The 20418-nt window shown below is 52.1% G+C and overlaps 1 protein-coding gene across 1 annotated transcript; it reads left to right on the top strand.

The window, feature by feature from the left end:
• The first annotated feature begins 13289 nt into the window (after positions 1 to 13289).
• LOC117851813 (cytochrome P450 734A4) lies at positions 13290 to 16043 on the top strand. Its single transcript, XM_034733713.2, has 5 exons — positions 13290 to 13766; positions 13868 to 14091; positions 14222 to 14469; positions 14564 to 14957; positions 15132 to 16043. The coding sequence occupies exons 1-5, from the start codon at positions 13448 to 13450 to the stop codon at positions 15582 to 15584; spliced, it is 1638 nt and encodes a 545-aa protein (XP_034589604.1). The 5' UTR covers positions 13290 to 13447; the 3' UTR covers positions 15585 to 16043.
• Positions 16044 to 20418: the final 4375 nt, after the last annotated feature.

The following is a 20418-nucleotide window of genomic DNA, read 5'->3' as shown; positions in this document are numbered from 1 at the left end:
CATAGAGAGAAGTAGAGAGGTCAGAGGTGAGATGAGAATTAGAGACAAAGGACCAGAAACAAGAGGGAGATACAAAGAGCCAGAGAGGCTTACCTGCTACGAATCCAGAGCACCAAAGCGGCCGGCGAACGATGGATTCGACCCCGCTCATTCCTCAATGGCTTCACGATGGCCGACGACCTGCACAAGGTAGAAGAAGATGTGAGAAACAGAGAAGAACCAACAAGAGTGGCCGGTGATGTTGATGAACCACGGATCTAGTCTAGGGGATGACGAGATGACACCAGAGTGGCTGGTGAGGACCACGAACAAAGATCGAAGCCAGCGAGGATGATGAAGGAGAGGACAAGGAAGAGAGTCAGGGAGAGATGGAGTAGAGATCAAGAACCATGTCGTGCCATGCCGACCTGCGACGATGGAGCCACGGAGTGGCACTCGCCGTCGTCGGAGAGGGAGAAGATGAGAGTTGAGAGGGTGGCGAGATGAGAGTGAGCCTCAACTCGATCACTAGAGAGGTGAGATGATAGAGAGATGAGAGGGCGAGCGAATGGGGGCTAGGGTTTTGGGCAAGAGATGTGGGAGGCTAGCCGTGTCTTATATACGCCGCCTCCCAACGGGCGGATCCAATGGTTGCGAGGGGGCACATTCAACGGTCGGCAGAGGGGGGGGGGTCTGGCAGGCCAGGCTGCCTTCGTGCCGGCCCAAAATTCATGCCATGCCGGGGCCAGCACTATGGGCTGGAGTGGTGGTCTAGGCACATATGATGCCTTGGGCTAGGCTGGCCCGGGGTCGATCCACCTCGAGCCAAGCTTTGCTAGGGCTAGGCTTTTTTGGGCCAGGCCATGCCCCGGGCTACCCATCGTGCCTGGCCCATCTGGCCATCTATTCTCGTGGGGCAAATGCGCAGACAGATCCCACAATGCTCAGTGAATGGCTAGGCATAGGGCGGGTCTCACCAGTGGCCGAGTTCAAGAGAGGAACGTTTGGGGCAGAAGGGGATGAGGTCAACAAGGGGCTTCAGCTGGACAACATTTGTCGGGAACAGATTGCCGCTTGTTGGGAGGAATGGAGAGGGGCACAGACGTTTACGGTGGTTGAACTGCACACATAGGTGTCAATGTCGAACAACAAGGCAGTATGATGTCGCAGATGAAATTGACAACCCTGTCACTTATGCACTTGACCAAAGGTTTTCAATCCACTTGGTAAACTTGTCTTGAGACCAGAAACCTTGTCTAGTAGACTGGTCAGAGGGATTTCATTGAGGTCAGGAACTTGAGCATGATAGCGAGACACGGTTTAGACAGGTTTGGACCACTAGAATAGTGTAATACCCTACATCATGTTTGAAGTATTTCCTTGTCTTGGTATTGGATATGTTTTGGAGGGGAGCCTGCCTCACCTTATATATTTGGAGGCAGGATTTCATGTCATCTGTACATGAATCCCAGTCGGTTAAGACATAAAGAGTCAGTCTAGTTACAAACAAGTACTTTGTTATTATCTCATTAGTTCTCTCATGATTGGTCAGCTATGCCATCCTGCACCGTAGCTTCCATCCCCCCTAGGATGTTCTATCTGTTTTCCAAGTAGTCCATGCCATGTCAGCAGGCCATGGATCTTGATCCATCAGTCCTCCACATGGCAAATCTATGGAGCTTGAGCTTGGCACCTTCTTTGCATTCCAGTACTAGGAGGTTCATCTATTTTGCTGTCGACTTCGCCAAAATTCATATTTTTCGTGGTTGCTTGAACTCCATCATCTAGGGTTTTCTATGAGGTTCATGTACATAATTCTTGTTATGGTGCAAGGTCATATTGTACTCACCGTATTCTTTCTTGATCCAATGGTTGCTGCACATAATCAAGGGCATTAGATTCTAACTAGACTAAGATGACATATTTTGAGATTGATAGAGTAACTACATCCCTCTGCTATTGATAGGCATGTCTGCCGTATATACATCTATGGGCTCACCGGAAGGTTTGGACGGTCCCAGATATGGGGCTGGACACGGGACGCATCTGACATGGAGACCATAGCGTAGGGCGGCGTAGTCTACATGGAAAGATAGGAACTAGTCGAGTATTAGGAAAGTACTTGTTGTAATAGAGTAGAATTTGTCTAGTCGTATTCGACTAGTATTCCTGTAACCAACCGACCTATAACCCTGCCCCCGACTATATAAGGCGAGGTAGGGACCTCCTCCAAAGCAATTCAATCTAATCAACACACAGGATGTAGGGTATTGTACAATCTAACGGCCCAAACCTATCTAAATTGTTTGTCTGTGTTTACCTTCGACTTTCTGATCTCAATGAGCCCTACCAACCAAAACACTACCTCGGGCACCCCCTCGATAGGTTGCTGGGTCTAAATACCGACAGCTAGCACGTCAGGTAGGGGAACTCGCCGACAATCCACTAGTGAACTCGATGCCACAAGTCATCATCAAGTCAATCGTCGTGTTCAAAGCATCTTCAGCTCCTGGGTTTGCATCACAGACAGCGCTGGAAATTTCGAACACCACATTGCGCCGGCCCCTGAGGTAAAGCAGCAAACCATGAAGCTCTAGCGCCAAGCTCTGGAGGATCACGTCAAGAATTTTAGCGGATTTTAAATTTCTGACCTAGTCAAAGGCTGGGGGGACGAGTCTGAGTACAACTCGACTTCTCCACCAGTCGGATTGATTCGCATGAGCCAACGCATAAGCCATCGTGCGAGTCGGACTGCCCCTAGAGTCGATTCTCGTTCAGACTCCGCAACATGGCCACTGTCTACCAAGCGGTCTTGTCCAAATCACAATCCGATGCGGATGAGATCGAGGATCTCGACTACTACTCGGATCTGGATGAGGAGACTCCTTTACCAGGTCCGCAGTAGGGCCTGGTAATTACATCAACTCCGCAAGACAGATTCGTCTATTGGCCCAACTTGAAGCCACCAGCTCTCACCAAGGATGATGTCTCATGCCTTATCGCCTACCTTGAAACTTTCTTGTACCAAGAGGGAGCTCCTCTATCATCCATCTACGAAGAGGGAGGCACCATGGAAGTCATCACCTCCAGCTCAGGAAGTTTCTCACCAGAACGAAAACTCTTCACCGTCATTGTTAGCCAAGAATACGAAGAAGAAGAGCGATAGGATAGGAACCCACACCACGAACGTCACCCAGATGACGTCTCGCAAGATGAGTGAGCCGTTGATGTTGTCGGAGAAGAAACTGAAGCTCAAACAACTCGACGACGAGCAAGAAATGCCTCAAGAGTAGAGCGCCGTCACTACCTCGCAACAAATCTACCAATCCAGAATCTGGATAACGCCTTTGAAGCAGTTCAAATGCGTCACCATCATATTCCTCTGGCTACCGTTGCATCTATTGATCTCATCACATGAGCGATGCCCCAGAACAATTACACCCAACAATTGGCTGAGCTGGCAGAACTAAAGTACGAATAACTCGATCAGCAGAACTCGATACAGTCAGTCCAACATTCTGCATTGTAGCAAAGTCAACATGGCGGTAGCCATAGAGGCCCCCGCCCAGACCAAGCCAAGTCGGAGGTGCCAGACCAAGTCAACTCGGAGGCACCAGACCAAGCCAAGCTAGAGTTGAAGATAGTCGGGCAAGACCCTCGGGAGGCCGCAGCCACCATGGTGGCACCCCAGAGTCTGAACGCCTAGTAGGAGACCACCGCAGTAAGATCAATGCTAGCCATGACGCCCATACCATCATTGAAGGATGGCACCGCAAGCGCGAGCAAGAAGTCGAATACCCAGGGGATGATACTGATGGGTTCCCTACCTTCTCCACATGTGTGAGGAGGTACCCGAAAAGTTCAAACCCCCGGGCATCACCAAGTATGACGGCAAGCAAGACCCAGTGCCATGGCTCCGGTGCTATTTGCTGTCAGTACAATCAGCTAGCGGAAATGATGACACCAAAATTTTCTACTTCCCCATCTACATGGAGGTAGCACCACTCACATGGCTTGAATCATTGGACAAGAACTCCATCGACTCATGGAAGGACCTCAAGGTGTGTCGGGAATAGATCCCTAGTACCTGCAAGGAAGGAAGAAGATGGACTCCTACTAAGATTCCCCTGTAATCCTACTAGGACTCATACCCTATCATCCTACTAGAACTTCTTGTAACCGACTAGTAATCCCACTCCCTGAGTATATAAAGCAGAGCAAGGGTCCCTAGATTGGTAGGCGAAGACCTCATAAAACCACAACAGAGGACAAAATCTTCAACACCAAACAACACCCAAGCGCAGGGCGCAATACACAACACCCCAAACAGGACGTAGGGTATTACGCTACTCTGGAAGCCCAAACCTATATAAATCTGTGTCTTGTGTCCTTGCTTTTACCTTCAAGTTTCAGGTCCGACAATTTTCCACCAACCAATCTACTACCTCGGGATACCCCTCGGTAAGTTGCCAGGTATAAAACACCGACATCTGATGCGCTAGGTAGGGTGATCGTCGAGATCATCAGGCAAGCTTGAAGGACCTCATCATCGAGATCAAAATATTTGGCGCGGCGAGGTTGTTCTTTCCTATTCGGATCGGTCAACAACTCAACATGCATCAAGTACTCAAGTCCTAGCCGGATTGGATTCAATATTCTCATCTAATTCAGAGCCAATCCGAAGTCGTCGAGTTGAAGTCATCACCCTGTCTCCATGCGGATTTGCTGTGGTCAAATCCGAGTCAGCGAGTGTTGTTCATATCTACAAATAAAAAACAAAAGACCCTAGTCTATTGCACTAGGTCGTGGCACATGCGATGTTCAAAAGAAAAATTGATTGCTACACGCGCATCTAGAAGCGTACAAGCCAAGGCCAACACCGCTGATCCTTTGGGGAATTCAACGCAATTTTACTACACGCACAAGAAGGCTACTACAAGACTTCTAGTGCTTCACAGCAACACCAACAATTGGCAACGCCGATGACTACCTCGACTCCTCGTCTCGATTAGAAACTAGTCGAGAGTGGGCTTCACACCATCGACAACTAGTGGGAATCGACTCCGACTAGTCAGCTTCATCAACAATTGTCGCAACTTCATCAACGACCGCCACGGCTTCATTGACAATCATCCATGAATCAAGCTAAGTCACTTTTTTAATAATTATTTTTTCTCTGACTTGTTTTCAACATGATTGGCCAATGCGCTGACTATCACTTATTTGTGTACGCCTCTCAATGGGAATTACCCTTTAGAGCTACACTTCATCGACTGCTCCTAGGGTATGTTAACCTCCCGGTTGCATTTTGACCCGGTACTAATATGAGCATTAGTACCAGGCCTAATGGTTAGTCCCCGAGGAGCTCCCCATGAACCCCTTTAGTACCGGGTGGAGGCTTCACCCAGTACTAAAGGTCACCCATCAGTACCGGCTGAAGCCTCCAACCGGTACTAATGTGCCTAATGGCCTTTAGTACCGGGTGGAGGCATCACCTGGTACTAATGGGTGACCTTTAGTACCAAGTGAAGCATCCACCTGGTACTAAAGGGGTACCTCCCCTCATGTGTCAGCCCCCCTTATCTCTCTCACCCCACGCTCACCCCCCTCCCCGCACTTATCCGCTCGTCCCCCTCATCCGGCCTCTCACCCGCGTCTCTCTCTCTTCTTCTCCCCACCGAATCCCCTCTCTCTCCCCAGCTGAATCCCCTCCCTCTCTTCCCCACACATATCCCATCGCTGCCCCTCCCATCGCCGCCTCTCTCCTTCCCCCTCCGCTCGCCCCTCACCTCTTACATGTGGCGAGAAGTGGCAGTAGGGAAAGGAGCGGCGGAGGCAAGAAGGGAGGACGCAGCGAGGCAACGGAGCGTCAGTAGGGCGTGGTGGAGCAAGGAGCGGCGGAGCTCTGGCGGGAGGGCGCGGTGGCAGAGCGTCGGCAGGCGTGGCAGACCAAAAAGCGCGTGGATCTTGGAGTAGCGGCCATCTCTCCCTCAGATCCGACGACGGCAGCAATCAGCGGGCTGAGGAGCGGCGGTGGCGGCAACCGGCGGTGGTGGTTGAGCAGCGTAAGTACGCCGCCTCCCTCCCTCCCTCCCCTCCTCTCTCTCTCTGGTGTGGGGCTCAGGTGCTATGCCACCGGGCTCCGGCGCTCAGGCGGACGGCGGCGGGGTGCGGCCGGGGCTCTGGTGCTCGAGCAGACGATGGCGGGGTGCGGCCGGGGCTCCGGTCGGTGGATTTCTTTTTCTATTTTTTAATACCCCTTTAGTACCAGTTATTTGACTCGGTACTAAAGGGGGGACCTTTAGTAAAAAATAGCAATACTGGTTGCACAACCGGTACTAAAGGGGGGTTTGGACCCGGTACTAAAGGCGCATTCCCCAGCAGTGATGGTATGACTTACCTCCGTTTTTATTTATAGGCATGGTATGACTTGGCACAGTCTTCCAAATTATACTTTGACTATTCATTTATCTTATATTTATATTATTTGTGGTTATAAATTTAGGATCATTATAGAGTATATTTGATTACAAATGCAACCAAATACATCTAGATGCTTTTCTCCATTTCTTCTTCTTTCTTCGTTTCTTTCCGTGCATGGTCTTTAATCATCCTGCATGGTGTAGCAATTTTTGATGATGATCGGAAAAATCTAATCCCTGCCATTAAAGCCTCATATGTACTTTCATTACAATTCAACTAAGAGGGAACATATATCAAGAAAGTTAAAGTTTAAATTCAAATTATAATGTAAGTATCATTTGGAGCTTTCAGTTGTTGAAATTAGATGTAAGTATCATTTGGAGCTTTCAGTTGTTGAAATTAGATTTGCCCGTCTCTCAACCATCATTTGAGTCCGTACTTGATGCAATAGGAGAAAAGGCCTTATACGGTAAGGTGATGAAGCAAAGGTAGATAAGAACATCTGGATGGAACCAGCTGACGGTACGGTCTTCTAGAAAAGGTTGATTTCGGGTCCTCAAAGCACAATACCTGACTCGATCTTAGATCTGGTGTATGTACGATTTCGCACATCCTTTTTTAATTCGATATGTTACACGTACGTGCCTTCATTTTTTAAAAAGTTCAGTCCATGACTGATGTATCCTAGGCAGTAGATGCTGGATTACAGTTATCTAGCAGATCCAGGATGATAATGAGACATGAACCAATCTTTAGTGGCGAATTATCTAGGACACGATGAACTAGCAGCGAGACTGTCACTATTTAGGGGGCTTTTTAGGTTATAGGTGACGGAAAAAAGAAAGAAAAACACGCCATATGTATATTTTTTCCCATTCCAAATTATTCCGAACTTCATTAGCCAAGCATCCTGATCACACCGCCATGTGGGTCACCGCGTAGTAAACCACCTACGACACACGATCCACCCGCTGCAAAGCCTCATCAACTCCTCGCATCACCTCGCTGCAACACGAGCGATCAAATCTCAATCATGCATGCACTGAGCCGTAAAGTACCCATCTTCAGCTCGTGCCAAAGTACGAACCGAACTAACATGGCTTTGACATCGCACCTGTTGCTTAATTCAAACCCTCTAGCTGACCGCTTATTCAACAAGATCAAGGGAAAAAGTAGTGATCCACGAGGAGCACACACCTCTCTGCATGCATGGCCACCGGTTTCTGCATATGATCTAGGACACGCCTGTCGCGTCGCTGTCCCCTAAAGCCCCTGGCATTTTGTTGTCGCCGAGCTGCTAGTGTAACGCGCAGTGTTTTTCTGTCTGTCCTGGCTCAGCCACAGGCGAAGTTACGTCCAGGAGTAACGACGACGAGCTCCCTGCACGCATGCACTTTCGTTGGGAGTGTGCTAGCTAGCAGCTCTGGATCGTGACCCGCCCACCACAGCGACGCGTAGACGATGGATCGGCGTCGTCGTCGCCATTTGGAGACCGATCAGACGATGCACATGTAAATTTTTGGACCCTGTCGATCGATCGGCCAGGCTGTTCCTCTCGTCAGGTGGTTCCTTTGCAATGGTTCAGAAAACTTCAGGTCTCATGCACGCAGATCAATTCGAGCCATGAACGCTGCCATCATTCTGACGATTGTCCTTACATCAGCCTCGAAAAAGAAACTGTTTCCTGCTATGTCTGACGCAAAAAAAGGAAGAAGAAAAACACATACTGCATTGTTTCGCCTAGCTGGCATGCATCGGTCTATAGTTGTACTGTGCGCGTTACGGTTCCTTCAGCGTGTTGCCTTGTGACGATCTCCTTCAGTCTTCCGGCGGTGCATGACAAGACGACACAGTGGTTTGGTTGGGCGCACTCTTTACGGGAGTTTTTTAGTCTGAAAAGGCGTCGCATTTTGACTGATTTCAGGTGCTCCAAGAGCTTGCATCACGCAGGGGAGAAAAAAACCCAGCAAGCAACCCGCCAACCACCACCTCTCTTTTCGCTTTACACGAAGCTAGGGCGGTCTGCCGGCCGGCCCTGAAACTGAAAGCAGACGCGAAATCGCGTAGGCACACACACTTGCAGCTTGACCCAGCTGAGTGCCGTCCGGAGCCAGCAGAGATCCATCGCTTACTTTGTCAGTGTACTTTGCTTAGCTAATCCTCCAAGATGCACGATTAGTTGTTTTACCACAAGACTGGTTCCTACTCTGTATGTAACCGAAAGTTTGCGGCCTTTCTGAAAGTTGCTTGAGGAAATTGCTTGAAGAAACGCACTCGGATCGAAGCCATGCCTTGGATTTGTTGCACCTTATCTTTACTTTTACTATATCCTCACATGAAGCGTGTTAGGAAAAAAGAGGAGTGATACAAATTCCAACAGAAAATGGTAGATACGGCCATCGATTTGATGAACTCAGTCATCATTAAGGATTGTAAACACAGGTTCTAATTTGGTTATAAATTACACATATGCCATTATGAGAAAATTAACCAAAGTATACTTGATTTGCTTCAAAATTTTCCATGTTTACCATTACAAAAAAAATTGCTAGGTTGCGGAGGGCGCTAAGTTCAAATTTGAGATTTATCTTTAAAATTACAGGAAAAATCTATAACTTAAACATTTTGCTTCCAATTCGCTATAAATATATAATGGTAGTCCCTCTAATGGGATTTTTCTCTTTTTTTTCTTTTTTCACATACTCATTGAATTATAAGTTCAAATTTGGCGAGTTGCGGAGGACGCTATAAGTTATATTAAAAACACATCAAGAATTTTTATGAACACTTCGTGTGTTATGAACATTTAATACATATTAACCCTGGAGATACAAAGTTGCACAAATAGTAAAGATGGAAAAGCTTTAAAGTATTTTCTAGCATAGGCTATCATGCTTAGACAAAAGCTAGCTTAAAATTCAACTTGTAAATAAAAAGGGCAAATCCCATCAGGGGTTAGATTATCGAACCAAATTTTAAAATAGTTTGTGGACGGGTGGTTTAAGCCAAATTTTGTTCAGAGCTTTAGGCGGGTAAGTTGGATTGCTCAGTGTAGTTAAATTGACATTTCTTTTACTCAGTTCTGCAGGTTGTGGCCTTCCACTTTTCAATGGATAAAAAGAACTTAAAACGATGTTGAAGGCTCATTTCAGTTAAAGTGGTGAACTTTTACCTGAACCATTCGAAAGTAATAATTGTACCTGTCGATGATTCAACCCACCGTTCGAGGCGTCACCGGGACAGGTTCCTTGCCGTAGGAAGCAACATGGCCGCCGGGCGTGGCGGCGCGGTGAGCACGATGGCGGCCTCGTTGGCGACGAGATGCGTGTTCGGCTGGCCAAGGTTGTGGACGCGAGGCAACGTACATGATGTGTGCGCACGACACGGCCGAGATCGACTCCATTGTTAACAAGATGAATTCGATCGAGACCTCCCTGTCGCCGATGTTGAGAGCCGGATATGGTTAGCAATTCCCTGGCAGACACAGTGGCACACCGACCGATCGCGAAATACTCTCCAGTGATCCGCGGGGCCCCCAACATCGATCAACATGCATGAACCCTAGCTAAAAACACCTGTACTTAACTCCATCCAAGGCCGTGTACGTCCAGAAGCCCCATCGTCCTGCGTGCTAACGAACGAACAGAGGCCAGGAATGTTCCGCGCAGGCAGGCCAGCGGCAGCGGCAGCGGCAAGCAACCGTCACCGGGCTCCGCGCGCCGAGACCGGCCGAGGCCGCGGACCCCGAGCATCGTGCTCCGCCCGCGCCCGGCACCGTCCCGCGGCCCTCGCTGCCGTTTCCACGAGAACGAGAGCCGGCGACGACACAGGCGCGCCTGTCCCGGCCGGCCGGCCTGTCTTTCCGTGCGCCCACCTCGTTTCCCGCCGGGTTCGCGGCTGCTCCGTGCCGTGCATCACCGTGCAACGTGCATGCACTCAGCGTGGCCACGCGCCACGTCAGCTGGCTGGCAGGTGGTAGCAGCAGCACGCACGACGTGTCACGGGCCCACCTGCGTCCCCCCACGTACGTTGACTGCTCTGCGCGAGGCCATCACGCATCAGACACTTCAGAGCCCAAACAGAGACGACGCATCTTCATCATCATCAGTGATGCCTCCGATCCAATTTGTAGGCTAATCAAGCTTGGGGGAGTGGTGATACTGCACCAGTATACTACACTACTACACTAGCTTAGCAAGTGCAATGATCTACATTATGGATGGAACGTGATCCCGGCGGTTGGGCGCTGTGCCAACGCGGACTCCATGTGGCGCGGCAGCGGCACACCGGCCGGTCGCCATCTGCCGCCGCAACCGCCGTGCACCTGTCCGGCCGGCCCAACCGGAAAAACCTACCGTTCGGTTCTCCCTGTCGCAGTGTGTGTACTTGTTTTCCCTTAGATTTCGTACTTGGACCTGGACATGCCACCTCGGTTACGTAAGGCTTTGTCGCCTAATAAGAGAGTTTTCTCGCACGATCACAAAATCAAGCTTGGGAGATATTGTCATATGATTAGACCAACAAAACCTCGATTCATCATATATCCAGGAAAAAACGAACACATGCATGCCGAAATTTTGGTATCTCTTTTAGTAGTTCTATTTTAATTTTTTTAAAAAAATTATGTTGAAATTTCGCGTATTTGACAGTTGAGGAAATTTGGCTTACAACTACTACCAATAATGCCAAGTTGTAGCGTACAATTTTGAAACAAAATAAGTAGAGCGTACCACACGACAGCAGCGGCTCAAGATTAATTTCTCCCCGTTTCTGACCGCGAGAAAGCAAAAGGCCAACGTACTACGAGCTTAGCGTGACTTGGACGACATAACGAAGTGGAAATGTGTGGGCTCTCGCAGGGATTGCTTGTTGGTACTTCTGACTTTTGACAAAGATTTGTTCGTCTTTTACCCAAAAGTCGGCAATTGACATGTATATTCTAGCAGTACTTGGCTAGCCAGACAAAAGAGCTGCGAATATAACGATGCCTCTGCCCTTTGTCTTCAAGTTTACCACCTTTTTTCCTCGTAGTGGAACACTTGTACCACAGCAAAAAGGACGTACAAAAGGTTTCATCAGTATCAAGGACTTTCAGTGACAATTTAGAGGAAAAGGATACTACGACTTTCGGTGTTTTTTTTTTCCCTTCTTTGTTTTGTGAGGAACTACAAGGAAATTCGGTCTCTTGGGCATCTCTTGATTTAATGTATATATACACTAAAACACAAATCCTAGTTCAATGTAACAAATGCAAAAATAAATCATGTATTTACAAGCTTAATTAATGTATATTCCAGTTATTCTCAAATTAAAATCCACTTTTCTATATATTTCATCAAAATCATACTATAAAAATCATAGGCTAATCAGGGTCACGCTTTGGCTATATACAAACATAAATGACACGTTGTCATGTTTCTTTGTCAGATGTCGACCAACTGATGGACATGGCTCAGACGCAAACATCTGGACATTCTAAAAATCGGTTGCGTATCAGCGTCCAAGTACAACTAACCGGCTCTCTTGATTTCAACGAAATAAACGGTCAGGTCCGGGCGTTCCCAACCCACACACACTAATTCAGACCCCCTTTTATCATTAGCAGGTGATGACAATCATTAGTCGCCTTGACAAACCACGCCAAGATAGGTAGGTTAGGGCACCTGCAATGGTAAAGTAAGTCTAGTATAGATAGCACAATAGATTACCCATCCAACAATTTATCTTTTGACACGGTTTACCAAGTTTCATGGGACCCACATGAGCCAACGGGCCCTTCCGGCCCTCCGAGCGTCTTCCTCCCCAGGTGCGTCGTCCCTGCTCGCGCACCGTTGGGCCCGAGCCCGCCTCTGCGCTCGCTAACCGGCACTCGCCACCCGCCCTTCTCCAGGCTCACTGGCCGTCGGAGCCGGCACGGCTCCTCACCCCCGTGGCTGTCGTCAGCCCCGCCCCCACGTTGGTGACCCAGCCTTACGCTGCCTCGCCTCCACCCCTGCCCCATGCTCAAGGGTCTTCATGTTCCTCGCGGCCTCGCCTCCGCCCTTGTCGGTGGCCCTTCCAGGCCTCATCCTACACCGGCCTCGCCGGCTGCGCTTGCCCATCCTTCCTACACCAGCCTCGCGCACCTATTCTGCCCTTCACCGGGAGCCAAACCGCGTCGGAGGGCCACACCTTGCCTACCCACGCGGCGGCGGCCAAGCCGTCTCTACTTGTGCCAGCAGCTGCGCCTCGCCCCCCGCGCCCTCGAAGCTAGTGCTACTGCTTCTCCACAGCACCGGTGGCATCCAACGCTAGCCTGTGACGGCGCCTGCCCGCGTATCTATATAGAGGAGGGTGGGGCTCACGCCCGGCATGGCGAGGCAGGGCTGGGGTCTGCTCCGCCTGGGCCCGCGTCGACCGTCGTGAGCTCGCGTCCGCCCGCTCCAGCTACACGTCGACTGCTAGCGAGCTCAACTACGATGGATCCCACGAAGCCGAGCTCCGCCTCACCCGCTCCTCGCATCCCTCCGCTCAGCGCGGCAATCGGCTTCGGTGGGACCCTCTGGCTTAGTCAACGATTTTCTCTCTCTTCTCTTTCTCTCTCCAACGTGGATACCTTATAGTAAGGCTTACCGGCCCGTTGGACGTGCCCTTGGAGGCCCTTGGAGGAGGAAGACAACTTGTCCATGGCAGGTCATCACCACCTGCTTTGCACACAGCTTCGTCGTCTGGTCAGGCTAAATGCCACGTCACCAAGCTGACATGGTCAAGTGCATGCAGGAAGTGAGGAAGGTGCCCAGCAGGCTCAAACCCACATCGTTGACTCCTCTGTGTGGGGGAGAGCCTGGGGGCGGTGGGGCCCGCCGCCGCCGGCAGCTCTGCTATATAATGGCCTCCGCTTCCCGCCCTCCTCCTTGACTACTCATCTCATCTCGCTTCCGAACAAACCGCTTGCTCCAGTGGCCGGGGACACGCACCGGGAAAGCAGGCGCCGTGTTTCCTTCCGTCCGTCCCCATCGTCACCCACACCTCTCTGTTTTCCGGAAGCAGGGGAGTCGCGAGATCGATGATGGGGGTGGTGGCGGTGGAGGAGGCGGGTTCTTCGTGGTGGGCGTGGAGGGCGGCGGCGGCGGCGGCGTGCCTGCTCGTCCTCCTGCACGTGGCAGCGCGGGTGGCGGACGCGCTCTGGTGGCGCCCGCGGCGGCTGGAGGCGCACTTCGCGCGCCAGGGCGTGCGGGGCCCGCCGTACCGCTTCCTCCTCGGCTGCGTCACGGAGATGGTCGCGCTCATGGCGGACGCCGCCGCCAAGCCCATGTCGCCGCCGGACTCGCACGACGCGCTGCCCCGGGTGCTCGCCTTCTACCACTACTGGAGGAAGATCTACGGTACGCGCGCGTTCGCCGTGTTTCTTGTCCGAGGTCGCCGTTGATTCGCTTGTTGAACTCTCGCCGGAGTAGTGCTGATTAATGGCGGCGGTACGGTGCAGGGCCGATGTTTTTGATATGGTTCGGGCCGACGCCGCGGCTGACGGTGGCGGACCCGGAGCTGGTCCGCGAGATCCTCCTGACGAACGCCGACGCGTTCGACCGCTACGAGGCGCACCCCGTCGTCCGGCAGCTCGAGGGCGACGGCCTCGTCAGCCTCCACGACGGCAAGTGGGCGCTCCACCGCCGCGTCCTCACCCCGGCCTTCTTCCCCGACAACCTCAACGTACGCGCACGCCGCGCTGTCTCGCCCGCCTCTCGGCTGCTTTTAAGTTTTAATCCGATCGCTCTGTCGGCAATCCAATCAATGGGAGCGCGACACTGACACGTGCCGTGTCCTTCGTTCTCCGTTGCAGCGACTGGCGCCGCACGTCGGCAGGTCGGTGGCGGCGCTGGCGGAGCGGTGGCGCGCCATGGCCTCCGCCGCCGGCGGCGAGGTGGAGGTGGACGTGGCGGAGTGGTTCCAGGCGGTGGCCGAGGAGGCCATCACGCGCGCCACGTTCGGCCGCAGCTACGACTCCGGCCGCGTCGTCTTCCGCATGCAGGCTCGCCTCATGGCCTTCGCCTCTGAGGCCTTCCGCAAGGTCCTCGTCCCCGGGTACCGGTACGTCAACGCCACCAGCTGCAATCGGAATCAGAAGACGATTCTTCTCAATCTGTTTAGTTTGCGCTGGGATTTGATTTGAATCGATTCGCAGGTTCTTGCCGACCAAGAAGAACCGGCTGTCGTGGAGCCTGGACAGAGAGATCAGGCGGGGGCTCGTCACGCTCATCGGCCACCGCAGCGACGAGGCCGAGGAAGGCGGAGGCGCGGAGCTCAACGACAAGGGGAGCAACGGCTTCCGGGACCTGCTGGGGCTCATGATCAATGCCGGGGGCAAGAAGGCGCCGGCGATACCCGTGGCCGACATGCTGGAGGAATGCAAGACCTTCTTCTTCGCCGGCAAGCAGACGACCACCAACCTCCTCACCTGGGCCACCGTGCTCCTCGCCATGCACCCGGACTGGCAGGAGCGCGCACGGCGGGAGGTCCTCGCCGTGTGCGGCGCCGACGAGCTCCCGTCCAAGGACCACCTCCCCAAGCTCAAGACGGTACACCAACTCCCAGAACTCCTTCCCTTCCCCTCCACATTTTTTTTCCTCCCAAATCCAAACCACCAAACCAGACATCTGCAGTCCCTTTCCCATGGGCATTTCGGTAACTCCGCAACGACAAAAAGTCTCACTTTGTTTGTTCCTCCCTGTTCCTGTTCTCTCTCCCTGCAGCTGGGCATGATCCTGAACGAGACGCTCCGCCTGTACCCGCCGGCGGTGGCCACCATCCGCCGCGCGAGGCGCGACGTCACCCTCGGCGACGGCGGCGTATCCGTCCCGCGCGACACCGAGCTGCTCATCCCGATCATGGCGATGCACCACGACGCAGCGCTCTGGGGCCACGACGCCACGGAGTTCAACCCGGCCCGGTTCGCCGGCGGCGCGTCCAGGGCGGCGGCGCACCCGCTGGCGTTCATCCCCTTCGGCCTCGGCCCCCGGATGTGCATCGGGCAGAACCTGGCGCTCCTCGAGGCCAAAATCACGCTGGCGATCCTGCTCCAGCGGTTCGAGCTCGCGCGGTCGCCAAACTACGTGCACGCGCCGACGGTGCTGATGCTGCTGTACCCGCAGTACGGCGCGCCGGTGATCTTCCGGTCGGTCTCGTCATTCCCACCGTCCGACTGACCGGCGACGACGAAGATGGCGACAACGACGACCCTGATGTCCATACTGTAGTAGCAGTGGCTAGTGAATAGTGATAGAGCAATAGAACAGCCAAGGAAAACCACTAAGGCCAGTCCTGTCGTGGCGTCGCCTGGCCGGGGGCCGGTGTGGCCGGACCTCCCTGCTTTGTGGGCCGGCGCCGGTTTGTTGCCGGAAATGCCCCCCGTTGGTAGACTAGCTAGACCGGAGCAGAGAGTGGCAGCGCCTTTTGGACTTGACGATGGCGTGGAACAGCACCAACAAACCAACCCCACATCTGCTGTCGGGTCGGTTCCATTTGTTGGCTTCTCCTTCCACGGATTCTTCCTTTACCCCGTGCGTGACTGTGCGTGTATGCAAGACGTGTGTGTGTGTGTGTGTGTGTGTACAGGTTTATTTGTTCGTTTATTTATATATCTACAAAAAAGTTTTTGTAGTGTACAGATGGGGATTGATTGGAAGGGGAAAGTCCAAGAACCAGCGCAAAAGGAAATGGGGACGGGATCGATCGATGTGTGTTCGTGTTGCGTTGCACACGGTATTCCCATTCCGGCCAGCAGGCCTGTGCTCCTCTACTTTTTGCGTGTGGTCGGCCGTCTCGGCGGCGTTCCGGCGCGTGTCGGGTGTGGCTCTCCCGTGACAGTTCGATGGGGAATCTGCAGCGTGCCACAGCGGCACACGGCGCCCTGACCGCCCTTTGTGCATTCTCAGCCTCAGCTGCTGGGTTTTGCAGATACACGTTATTAGATTCTAACTGAACTCTCCTGTTGCGGCTAGTGTGTATCCGTATGCCACGGAGTCGGGTCCCTTGTCGCCGACATCATCGCTGACGCGGATAAGCACTCTCAGCAAAGTCTCATTCCTTCTGGCACGCTCTACCGTAGCTGGCTCTCGCTCCGATCGATCTTCTTCCCCATCTTCAACAGCTAACGCCATTGAATCCTTCACCGTCAACTACAAAAGAGTATTGCTAACGCGCCCTTCTGCGTTATTCCTTGCATCCACTTACCACCACTATCTCCAAGCAGTTTTATCGGCCGTAGGCTTGTTTAGCCGGCCCGACTCCGGTGAACCCTTTACCCCCGAATACTAATTTAGGTGGAGACTTCGCTAAGATAAGGAAGAAGAGCGGGTCTAACAAAAACATGGACCATGGAGCACGTCACGAGATAAAACACACGTCACACGAGTCAAAATTCTATTATTCATCTCCCCAACAAAGACCTTAATTTCTTTTAAAAAAGGGAAAGGTGACAACTTGGAGTCACCAAGACAGCTAAAATTTGAGAACCAACCTAACACATGTGCTCACATCTCTTTTCCACCAAGGATTGAACCCGATCACAAAATTAGCACACAGATGTACTAGTTTATGCACACATCTCCCCTATTTAGGAAACTCCGTATTATAGTGTGAAACAAATTTCCATTCCTTTCTCTTCACTTCATCTTTGGCAGTGACGAAAGTAGGATAGTTAGCTAGGGGGCTTATTTCTTCTTCCTCCAATCCTCATCATCTCTCTCTTATGGTCTCCATGGTGCATTGGTACCGCACGCTTTGGGATGCTTGGGGGGGGGGGGGGGGGGGTTGAGCCCCATCCCCACTACTAGATCCACCCTCAGTCATGGCCGATGCTCATCTTTATCTTGTTCGTCTCTCCTTTGCACAAACCTTAACATAGAGCAAAACCCAGAATGAGTGCTATAAGCAAGAAATTAAATGGTGAACCAGTTCCTTAGATTCCAGTATTATGCATGTTGTGCATGTTCCATTTTCTCTCCATTTGGGTGAGCTGCAGATCAGTTCCCCATATTTGCCTCTTGTGTTCCCACGCATTATTTGGTTGTCAGTTTGCAAGGTTACCCAAGATGTTACCGTGCTATCAAATATATGATGTGCTAGCAATTTTTTAACACAAGTTGGTTCTCTATCAACATGTTCTTAATAAGTGATTCTTTGTCACCAAATGTTCCGTTAGTTAGTCTTGTTACTATATCTTTTGGATTGGAGTGGCCAGATCAGCTATTGTGATAACGCACGCAAGTTTTGATGGCTTTTTTCACATTCTCCTAGTGCTCTTCTCTCTCCACATGGTCGATGCTCACTTTTGTTCCATCCATCTCTCTTTTACGCAAATCTTAACATAATGCAAAATTCAGAATGGACAAACGACTACGTCAAATGCTCTGATCTAGTTGCGTCTGTTTTTTTTCCTTTTGGTTCTTTGAGTTGTTGCCCTCCCTAGTCTCTCGTCTTAGCTGATCAGGCTTTTGTGCTGGCTTTAGTAGGTGGGGGAGAGGCCTAGTCGACTATTTCTCTCTTCTTTTTTCTTTTTGCCTTTGGTTTTGTGATTTTTTCCTTCTTCTAATAAAAATTACGACAAACGTTTAAAAAAACAAAGAGTGATGTAAGAAAACAGTACTCAAACTTGAGACGGTGCAATTCGTGCGTCACGAAATCCGTGCATTCGTGGAGCATCAAGGTATTGGGGTTTTGCGTGTTTAAATCTAGATTCGTGTTAGGCAAAAAAAAGATAATGAAAAGGAGTTTAAAATCTACGGGAACGCTAAATACACCTAAGCATTTCTCTCATCCTTTTGGCACCTGATGAGAACTTTTACGGATTTCCACGGCAGTTATGTGGTAGTACCTACGGAGTACGTCCGAAACGGATGTGCCAATGTGAAGATCCTGTTTGGAGATAGGGACTAAAGGTTAATCCTTATCATATTAAATATTTACATACTAATTAGGAGTATAAAATATAGGTTAATTACAAAATCAATTGCATAAATGAAGGCTAATTCGCGAGACAAATCTATTAAACCTAATTAATTCATGATTAACACATATTTACTATCGTAGACTAATTAAGCTTAATAGATTCGTCTCGCGAATTAACCACGACTTATGCAATTAGTTTTATACCAAATAGTCGATATGACCTGAACTAAAAATTAAAAATAGGGATCCAATCACTCCCGAAATATCCAAGTTTTATGCGAGCACAAGCAAAGAAACAAGCTCCGTTCCCGATCCGTCCCTTCATTCCCACCAGAAAAGGTCGAGAGATGGAGGCTGGCAGGCTGCAGCGCACGAAAAGGACGTCACGTACGGCGGGGCGCCAGATCGGTTCTGGAATCCCCCCGGATCGGACAGCCAGCCTGACACGCTGCCGTGACCGGTAAAATCCGCAGGCCGGCCGCGGTCACGGACCGGTGGCCGTCCTGCCCCGGCCATCCAAAAACCAGCCGGCCCCAGCTGCGCGCGCCAGCCTTTGGTCGATGGCGTAACGAGACGGCGGCTCCGACGGGACGGGACGCGACGGCGCGCGCTAGGAGCCAAGGCGAGGCGCGCGCGAGCAGACATGTGGGTGGCCTGGCCGACGCGCGGTTCGGCGGGCAGGCGGCAGCCGCGACGCGAGAAACCACAAAATCCGGCGGGGGCGCGGGCCGCTGGCTGGCCGGCGCTCCGGGGTGTGGCTGTGCCCGCGCGCGCGGTGCGGCAGAGTCCCGCGGTGGGCTCGGCACGGTGTGAGACACGCGCCGGGTTCCCCTCGCGTGCCCGGGAGGAGGAAGCCGGGAACGCGGGGGCATGTGTTCCGCATACGGCATGCGTGCGTGACCCGCCCTGACCCGGGAGTGGTGGCCTATACCGGCCTGCTGGTCTCGTCCCCAGTTGATCGCCGCGTACCCAACGGATGGCCCCGCCCCGTACTTGTCGCAGCCCGCGGCTGCTGGGCGCTGGCGGCTAGTGGCCGATCCCGATCTCGGGCGTCCGTGTGTGTGTGTGGGTGTGGGTGTGTGTGTGGGGGGGGGGGGGGGGGGGGGGGGGGGGGGGGGTGGGGGGGGGGGGGGGGCGTTCGCGCGGGTCGTCGCATGCATGCATCGCAGGCACGGGTGGCGCCGCACGGTGGTGTTCCTCTCCGCCGCGCGGGGCGTGCAGGTTTCTGGCTTCGGTAGAATGATAGTATGATTGAACGTGTACTTGTCGATGGTGACGACGATCGACTGACGACCGCTGATGATGAGACCTGCGATGATAGTGAACGAAGGGTCGCTGTCACTCGCTGGTCTGGTCGCCGCCGTGACTGATCGCTCGTCGGACTTTCCGAGGCTGTATTTCGATCTGAAGATCGGCATGCGGTGGTGCGCCGACGGTAGACGCCCGCGATATGGTGGAAAGTTGGGAGAAACGAATTATTCAAACGAACGAGAAGAACGTCCAGAAAACGAGCTGGAAGCCGACGCAAAAGCAGAAGTGGCTGACGCTCAGTGTTGACCCGCCAGTTAGTGCAGCAGCGAGCGACGACGCGGGAACGGCGCGTGATCGAGGGGGCCGGGATGGACCCGGCCGGCCGCTAATCCCGATGGGGGTGACGGCAGTGACATGACGCCAGTACTCCACGATTAGTCCGGGTTCGTTGCGACAGCCGTTGAAAAATTCTGTCGCTTCTGCAGTGTAGAGTGCAGACCGAGTTAGTTCTACCCCAAGTCGATGCTGATGAGAGAGAGTGGTCTCAGAAAAAGAAAGTCGATGCTGAACGCGACGGGTTGCGGCCTTTCGGTTTCTAGTTTCTGCTCGTACAAGTCAATGCTGGGGAGAAACTCTTGGCGCGCGTCACATTCCGCGACTGATCGATCGACGAATGAGTATTTACGTCGTTGATGCATGGAAAATAACAATCTGCAAAAATAGTTAACGACACACAACGATAAAATTAAAGAATGTACTGATATGATGATAAGGAGCGTCGTACGTCGTCACCTTCGTTTCTAGGTCTAGTAGTCACTTGTTACCCCAAAGAATTAATGT

Source organism: Setaria viridis, chromosome 4 (genome assembly GCF_005286985.2).
Source record: "Setaria viridis chromosome 4, Setaria_viridis_v4.0, whole genome shotgun sequence".
In the NCBI taxonomy this organism is placed as follows: Eukaryota; Viridiplantae; Streptophyta; class Magnoliopsida; order Poales; family Poaceae; genus Setaria; species Setaria viridis.
Note: the sequence above shows the minus strand (reverse complement) of the source record. Positions and strands in the feature narration are given on the sequence as shown.

Coding starts and splice junctions, on each gene's coding strand:
- LOC117851813 (XM_034733713.2), top strand. CDS start 13,448: ATGATGGGGGTGGTGGCGGTGGAGGAGGCGGGTTCTTCGTGGTGGGCG. Junction 14,092..14,221: donor TCTTCCCCGACAACCTCAAC/GTACGCGCACGC, acceptor TCTCCGTTGCAG/CGACTGGCGCCGCACGTCGG. Junction 14,958..15,131: donor ACCTCCCCAAGCTCAAGACG/GTACACCAACTC, acceptor CTCTCCCTGCAG/CTGGGCATGATCCTGAACGA.